This window comes from Dendropsophus ebraccatus, chromosome 12, assembly GCF_027789765.1.
Source record: "Dendropsophus ebraccatus isolate aDenEbr1 chromosome 12, aDenEbr1.pat, whole genome shotgun sequence".
NCBI lineage: Eukaryota > Metazoa > Chordata > Amphibia > Anura > Hylidae > Dendropsophus > Dendropsophus ebraccatus.
In genome coordinates, this window is record NC_091465.1 from 85,211,771 (window position 1) to 85,220,727 (window position 8,957).

At 48.1% G+C, this 8,957-nt stretch overlaps 2 protein-coding genes across 2 annotated transcripts in view; both read left to right on the forward strand.

The window, feature by feature from the left end:
* C1QB (complement C1q B chain) lies at positions 1-5,090 on the forward strand. Its single transcript, XM_069947425.1, has 3 exons — positions 1-182; positions 3,933-4,103; positions 4,190-5,090. The coding sequence occupies exons 2-3, from the start codon at positions 3,941-3,943 to the stop codon at positions 4,762-4,764; spliced, it is 738 nt and encodes a 245-aa protein (XP_069803526.1). The 5' UTR covers positions 1-182; positions 3,933-3,940; the 3' UTR covers positions 4,765-5,090.
* Positions 5,091-7,477: 2,387 nt separating this feature from the next.
* The window catches only part of LOC138769708 (ephrin type-B receptor 2), a 125,393-nt gene continuing 123,913 nt past the window's right edge, over positions 7,478-8,957 (forward strand). Inside the window, exon 1 of the mRNA XM_069948339.1 lies at positions 7,478-7,524. The gene's annotated coding sequence lies outside the window, so the exon portion shown is untranslated. The remainder of the gene's footprint in view (positions 7,525-8,957) is intronic.

Consider the following 8,957-nt stretch of genomic DNA (forward strand, 5'->3'; position numbering starts at 1 on the left):
GCAGTCACCTCAGTATCGAGAGGAAGCAGCGATTTGTATTTTAGCTCCAAAGTGTCCAGTTCCTCTAAGTCCTCTGAATCCGCTGACACTTCTGCTTTCTGGCGTTGTGTAATTCATGTTTGTGATTTCCAGCTGCACAATTTCTACCAAACATTGATTCCTACTAAACGTTCGGACTTAAGGTAAGTGCGAGAATCCTGCTTATCTGTGGTGCCCCACAATCTCCAGGCTCCAAACTCAAACCATTAGAGTTCCTGATGCCAAATGCATTACATGTAGAAAACCGTAAGAGGCATGGGGTTGGACATTGGGGAATTGTACAGATCACTGCAAAGTGAAGGTGAAAGATCTATGTGGTGTGAGGTAAAAGTGAGAGATAACACTGGGGATATGTGGGTGAAGTGAGAGCGAATGCTGGAGAAACATGTGAGAGCTAACACTGGGGATATGTAGAAGGGAGAGCGAATGCTGGAGAAATGTGCGTGAGGTAACACTGGGGATATGTAGAAGGGAGAGCGAATGCTGGAGAAATGTGGGAAAGGTAACAATGGGGATGTGTAGGAGAAGGGAGAGCGAATGCTGGAGAAATGTGTGAGAGGTAACAATGGGGATGTGTAGGAGAAGGGAGAGCGAATGCTGGAGAAATGTGCGTGAGGTAACACTGGGGATATGTAGGAGAAGGGAGAGCGAATGCTGGAGAAATGTGCGAGAGGTAACACTGGGGAAATGTGGGAGAAGTGAGAGCGAATGCTGGAGAAATGTGGGAGAGGTAACACTGGGGATGTGTAGGAGAAGGGAGAGCGAATGCTGGAGAAATGTGCGAGAGGTAACACTGGGGATGTGTAGGAGAAGGGAGAGCGAATGCTGGAGAAATGTGAGTGCGGTAACACTGGGGAAATGTGGGAGAAGTGAGAGCGAATGCTGGAGAAATGTGCGAGAGGTAACACTGGGGAAATGTGGGAGAAGTGAGAGCGAATGCTGGAGAAATGTGCGAGAGGTAACACCTGGGAAATGTGGGAGAAGTGAGAGCGAATGCTGGAGAAATGTGTGAGAGGTAACAATGGGGAAATGTGGGAGAAGTGAGAGCGAATGCTGGAGAAATGTGCGAGAGGTAACACTGGGGATGTGTAGGAGAAGGGAGAGCGAATGCTGGAGAAATGTGCGAGAGGTAACACTGGGGAAATGTGGGAGAAGTGAGAGCGAATGCTGGAGAAATGTGCGAGAGGTAACACTGGGGATATGTAGGAGAAGGGAGAGCGAATGCTGGAGAAATGTGCGAGAGGTAACACCGAGGAAATGTGGGAGAAGTGAGAGCGAATGCTGGAGAAATGTGCGAGAGGTAACACTGGGGATATGTAGGAGAAGGGAGAGCGAATGCTGGAGAAATGTGCGTGAGGTAACACCTGGGAAATGTGGGAGAAGTGAGAGCGAATGCTGGAGAAATGTGCGTGAGGTAACACTGGGGAAATGTGGGAGAAGGGAGAGCGAATGCTGGAGAAATGTGCGAGAGGTAACACTGGGGAAATGTGGGAGAAGTGAGAGCGAATGCTGGAGAAACATGTGAGAACTAACAATGGGGATGTGTAGGAGAAGGGAGAGCGAATGCTGGAGAAATGTGCGAGAGGTAACACTGGGGATATGTAGGAGAAGGTAGAGCGAATGCTGGAGAAATGTGCGACAGGTAACACTGGGGAAATGTGGGAGAAGTGAGAGCGAATGCTGGAGAAATGTGCGAGAGGTAACACCGAGGAAATGTAGGAGAAGGGAGAGCAAATGCTGGAGAAATGTGCGTGAGGTAACACTGGGGAAATGTGGGAGAAGGGAGAGCGAATGCTGAAGAAACATGTTAGAGCTAACACTGGGGAAATGTGGGAGAGGTGGGAGCGAATGCTGGAGAAATGTGCGTGAGGTAACACTGGGGAAATGTGGGAGAGGTGAGAGCAAATGCTGGAGAAATGTACGAGAGGTAACACCGGGGAAATGTGGGAGAGGTGGGAGCGAATGCTGGAGAAATGTGCGAGAGGTAACACTGGGGAAATGTGGGAGAAGGGAGAGCGAATGCTGGAGAAATGTGCGAGAGGTAACACTGGGGATGTGTTGGAGAAGGGAGAACGAATGCTTGAGAACCATGTGAGAGCTAACACTGGGGTTATGTGGGAGAAGGGAGAGCGAATGCTGGAGAAATGTGCGTGAGGTAACAACGGGGAAATGTGGGAGAGGTGAGAGCGAATGCTGGAGAAATGTGCGTGAGGTAACACTGGGGAAATGTGGGAGAAGTGAGAGCGAATGCTGGAGAAACATGTGAGAACTAACAATGGGGATGTGTAGGAGAAGGGAGAGCGAATGCTGGAGAAATGTGCGAGAGGTAACACTGGGGATATGTAGGAGAAGGGAGAGCGAATGCTGGAGAAATGTGCGTGAGGTAACACTGGGGAAATGTGGGAGAGGTGAGAGCGAATGCTGGAGAAATGTGCGACAGGTAACACTGGGGAAATGTGGGAGAAGTGAGAGCGAATGCTGGAGAAATGTGCGAGAGGTAACACCGAGGAAATGTAGGAGAAGGGAGAGCAAATGCTGGAGAAATGTGCGTGAGGTAACACTGGGGAAATGTGGGAGAAGGGAGAGCGAATGCTGAAGAAACATGTTAGAGCTAACACTGGGGAAATGTGGGAGAGGTGGGAGCGAATGCTGGAGAAATGTGCGTGAGGTAACACTGGGGAAATGTGGGAGAAGTGAGAGCAAATGCTGGAGAAATGTACGAGAGGTAACACCGGGGAAATGTGGGAGAGGTGGGAGCGAATGCTGGAGAAATGTGCGAGAGGTAACACTGGGGAAATGTGGGAGAAGGGAGAGCGAATGCTGGAGAAATGTGCGAGAGGTAACACTGGGGAAATGTGGGAGAGGTGGGAGCGAATGCTGGAGAAATGTGCGTGAGGTAACACTGGGGATGTGTTGGAGAAGGGAGAACGAATGCTTGAGAACCATGTGAGAGCTAACACTGGGGTTATGTGGGAGAAGGGAGAGCGAATGCTGGAGAAATGTGCGTGAGGTAACAACGGGGAAATGTGGGAGAGGTGAGAGCGAATGCTGGAGAAATGTGCGTGAGGTAACACTGGGGAAATGTGGGAGAGGTGGGAGGGAATGCTGGAGAAATGTGCGTGAGGTAACACTGGGGAAATGTGGGAGAGGTGGGAGCGAATGCTGCAGAAATGTGTAGGACATGAAATGATGTAGAAATGTATAGGAAGTGAGATCTAATGCCCAGATGCATAAGGCATGATCTGCTGCCACAAAATATACATTGGGGAGATGGAGCACAGACAGTCACTAATAGAGTATGTTCGATCATTAAAGTGAATGGGCATGCCACAGTGTACATGAGCATATTTATTTTGTCAATATCTCAAAGTATACCTGCCTTATGAAGCAGGAACCCACAGAGTTGTCATGGTAGAAGTCTCTAGAGATGTTTGATGAACAGAGGTGCTGGGTAAAGTAGTTGACTGGTGGTAGATGCATTAAATATTGAACCTTGTTGAGTGGGACCATGATAAGACAGCTCTCTGTGGTGAGTGATGGAGCCTCCTCAGATCCTGTTGGTTTCATTCGCTGCCTCCATCATCACTTGGTCTCCCCAGAGAGAGCAGGGTTTTAGAGTACCAGGGACCCAAATTTGTATTATAAGAATAGAAACCTATTGCGAATATTATAGCATTACCACTGGGTGAAACCTGTAGACCATCTGGTGAACAGTGCAGAGGAATTGTCATAGATATGAGATGGAGTCCGGTAAGAGGGTGGAGGACCTATTAGCCATCTAGATTATATGTGAGACTTTCCATCCAGAACACATTACATTCCTCATCATTTTCATCATAAACATTGGAACCATAATGAGGACCCCTCCTAATTTGTCCCTTTTATTTTGTCAGGAGGTGGCATGGACTCCAGAGGAGCACTGACCTTCTTCTGTATTTTCCTCTTATCTGTGCACTCATGTCAGGCGCAGAGCTGCCAAGCTCATATGCCAGGACTACATGGAATACCTGGAACTCCTGGTGCAGATGGGAAGGATGGAGCAGATGGAGAGAAGGGAGATCAGGGTAAGCCAATGCCGAGCGATGGTGGAGGGGTGGAGGTTGGGGAGATGGCACCTCCTGTTTATAATCCATTGTCTCCTGTACATCAGGTCCTCCTGGAACCTTTGTTGGTTGGAATGAAGAAGATGAAAGAGGAGACCCTGGTCTGCCTGGAAATCCTGGAAAAGTTGGACCAAAAGGGCCAATGGGTCCCCCAGGTCAACCTGGACCCAGAGGCCTAAAAGGCTTGAAAGGAGAATCTGGAGAATATAAGACAGAGGTGCATTCTGCATTCTCAGTAAAGAAGACCACCATAGGGAACCCGCGCAAGGATCAGCCTATTCGTTTTGACCAAGAGATCATTAACGTGAACAAACAATATGACATCCGTACTGGTAAGTTCACCTGTCAGTACCCAGGTCTCTACTATTTCACGTACCATGCCTCATCCAGGGGACACCTCTGCATCAACATCGTCAAAGGCCGATTCAACAGTGAATCAAAGAAGTTTGTCATCTTCTGTGACCAGGTCTTAAACATCTTCCAGGCAACCACAGGTGGTGTTGTGCTAAAGGTCAGCAAGGGTGAGTCCATCTGGCTGGAGCCCACTGACAAGAACCACATGTTGGGCACTCAGGGGGCAGACTGTATATTCTCTGGCTTCCTCCTCTTCCCAGAGTCTTAAGTCTGACCCGGAGGAAATCTTCTGACTTCCAAGACAAAACTGACTGTCAGAGAGCCAAGCAACGACCTATGGACGTTGTGCGAATCCTCACCGCTGACTCTTGCTTATGCTGTTATATTATACATAGTAACCCCCACTCCCCCAGGTTTACACCAGGGCCACATAACAGGCACCAGATGACATGCGTATGCTCTGCAATCTTCATATGCACCCCCTTCTCCGAGTAAATTCTAGAAACTATAAGATGTTTTCCTATATGGACAAATCGCCCCCTTGCATTCTCAAAATGTCAAAATGTAATCAAAAATTAAATGTTGGAATGTTAATCCAAAGCTTCCTTCACCAGATGACACATCATATTCATGTCATGAGAGCAACCTATGTCATGAGTGGGTATAGGGAGGGGAGGCAGAGGAGAACCACAGGTACTAGGCCTCACTGGTATCTAGGCAACCACAGGTAAAAGACCTTACTGGTATCCAGGTAACTATGGGGGAGATTTATCAAACATGGTGTAAAGTGAAACTGGCTCAGTTGTCCCTAGCAACCAATCAGATTTCACCTTTTATTTTCCAAAGAGTCTGTGAGGAATGGAAGGTGGAATCTGATTGGTTGCTAGGGGCAACTGAGCCAGCACTACTCTACACCATGTTTGATAAATCTCCCCCTATATGTACTAGGTCTCACTGGTATCCAAGTAACCACAAATACTAGGCCTCACTGGTATCCAGGTAACCACAGGTACTAGACCTCACTAGTATCCAAGTTATCACAGATACTCGGTCTCACTAGTATCTAGGCATCCACAGGTACTAGGCCTCACTGGTATCCAGGTAACCACAGATACTAGGCCTTACTGGTATCCAGTCAACCACAGGTACTAGGCCTCACTGGTATCCAGGCAACTACAGGTACTAGGCCTCACTGGTATCCAGGTAACCACAGATACTAGGCCTCACTGGTATCCAGGCAACCACAGTTGCTAGGCCTCACTGGTATCCAGGTAACCACAGGTGCTAGGCCTCACTGGTATCCAGGTAACCACAGTTGCTAGGCCTCACTGGTATCCAGGTAACCACAGGTACTAGGCCTCACTGGTATCCAGGTAACCACAGGTGCTAGGCCTCACTGGTTATGTTACACCAACATTCATACTCACCCGCTATACCCACAATCATACCTGCCATACCCTCATTTATACACGTCATACGTACATTCATACCTACCATACCCACAATAATACTCATCATACCCATATTCACAGCCTTCATACCCACATTCATACCCGACATAACCACTTGGCATGTTTTAGCTCAGTGATAGTAGATGGTAGAGTACAGAGAAGTACAACACAGGCTCCATCATAGCTGCGGCGTACAGCTCTGTGTCCTGAGGAGCCGCATAGGTGATGGAGATACATGGTAGAGTACAGAGAAGTACAACACGGGCTCCATCATGGCTGCAGCTTACAGCTCTGAGTCCTGAGGAGCCGCATAGGTGATGGAGATACATGATAGTATATAGAGAAGTACAACACAGGCTCCATCATAGCTGCGGCGTACAGCTTTGTGTCCTGAGGAGCCGCATAGGTGATGGAGATACATGGTAGTATATAGAGAAGTACAACACAGGCTCCATCATGGCTGCAGCTTACATCTCTGTGTCCTGAGGAGCCGCATAGGTGATGAAGATACATGGTAGTATATAGAGAAGTACAACACAGGATCCATCATGGCTGCAGCTTACATCTCTGTGTCCTGAGGAGCCGCATAGGTGATGGAGATACATGGTAGTATATAGAGAAGTACAGCACAGGCTCCATCATGGCTGCAGCTTACATCTCTGTGTCCTGAGGAGCCGCATAGGTGATGAAGATACATGGTAGTATATAGAGAAGTACAACACAGGCTCCATCATGGCTGCAGCTTACATCTCTGTGTCCTGAGGAGCCGCATAGGTGATGAAGATACATGGTAGTATATAGAGAAGTACAACACAGGATCCATCATGGCTGCAGCTTACATCTCTGTGTCCTGAGGAGCCGCATAGGTGATGGAGATACATGGTAGTATATAGAGAAGTACAGCACAGGCTCCATCATGGCTGCAGCTTACATCTCTGTGTCCTGAGGAGCCGCATAGGTGATGGAGATACATGGTAGTATATAGAGAAGTACAGCACAGGCTCCATCATGGCTGCAGCTTACATCTCTGTGTCCTGAGGAGCCGCATAGGTGATGGAGATACCTGCTAGAGTACAGAGAACTACAACACAGGCTCCATCATGGCTGCGGCTTACACCTTTGTGTCCTGAGGAGCCACATAGGTGATGGAGATGCATGGTAGATTACAGAGAAGTACAGCACAGGCTCCATCATGGCTGCGGCTTACAGCTTGAAGGGCCTCATAGGGGATGGATCATGTGACCTGTGAACTATTGAAATGAGTATGCCATTCACATGTATATGACTGAGCTCAGCAGTGACACCGGTGGTAGTTACAGGTACTGACTCATGGTGAATGTATACCATTGCCGAAAAGCAGTAAAGCAGCAACTAGCAGTAAACTCAAGCCTGTAACTCTAAGCTAACAAGATGGCTTTATCACAACAGGTGAGCTGGATGAGCGCTCTCACTCATAGACACACTGTGCTGTGTATAGGCCGTGCAGTTTCATAGTTAGTATTTTCTTTATTAGATCTGTATTGCTGATCCCTCTGTGCATCATCACCTGCCGACCACATCCTGCGACCCGGCTACAGGTACAGAGTGAACAATGCCCCCCCTCTCTTCCCTAACCAGATATCTGATGGCTGAAAAATCCTCAATACGGACAGGATCCCAGGTCACGGTTATAATACCTGCCAGAATTGCCGCCAGATCACACCTGAAATGTGCGTCCTGTTGTTTTAAATGAGAGTATGAGCCGTGGTTCACACTACAATGGTGGACATGTATTACATATACATAATATTACATTATGTGCCCCCTCAGTATAGTGACTGCTCGGGATTACATGTGAACAGCGTCTATTGTGTCTATATGATAATTCACCACTAGAGGGCAGCACAGCCCTAGAAAAGCACAAGTCTCTGTGATCTCTCTGGATGTGGAGGGTGGATCCAGTCTGAAGTCTGTGAGGTAAAACTCTGCGGCAACCCTGCCTGAATAATAGTGCCGTCATAGTCACTGCCGAGAGTGATTACCAAATAATACTGAGAATAGAGTGTACATAGCGGGTACCCCAGGGGTACAGGTATCATTATATGAGAATAGAGAGTACATAGCGGGTACCCCAGGGGTGCAGGCATTATTATATGAGAATAGAGAGTACATAGCGGGTACCCCAGGGGTGCAGGTATCATTATATGAGAATAGAGAGTACATAGCGGGTACCCCAGGGGTGCAGGTATCATTATATGAGAATAGAGAGTACATAGCGGGTACCCCAGGGGTGCAGGTATCACTGGATGAGAAGAGAGAGTACATAGCGGGTACCCCAGGGGTGCAGGTATCATTATATGAGAAGAGAGAGTACATAGCGGGTACCCCAGGGGTGCAGGCATTATTATATGAGAATAGAGAGTACATAGCGGGTACCCCAGGGGTGCAGGTATCATTATATGAGAATAGAGTACATAGCGGGTACCCCAGGGGTGCAGGTATCATTATATGAGAATAGAGAGTACATAGCGGGTACCCCAGGGGTGCAGGTATCATTATATGAGAATAGAGAGTACATAGCGGGTACCCCAGGGGTGCAGGTATCATTATATGAGAAGAGAGAGTACATAGCGGGTACCCCAGGGGTGCAGGTATCATTATATGAGAAGAGAGAGTACATAGCGGGTACCCCAGGGGTGCAGGTATCATTATATGAGACTAGAGAGTACATAGCAGGTACCCCAGGGGTGCAGGTATCATTATATGAGAATAGAGAGTACATAGCGGGTACCCCAGGGGTGCAGGTATCATTATATGAGAAGAGAGAGTACATAGCGGGTACCCCAGGGGTGCAGGTATCATTATATGAGAATAGAGAGTACATAGCGGGTACCCCAGGGGTGCAGGTATCACTGGATGAGAATAGAGAGTACATAGCGGGTACCCCAGGGGTGCAGGTATCATTATATGAGAAGAGAGAGTACATAGCGGGTACCCCAGGGGTGCAGGTATCATTATATGAGAATAGAGA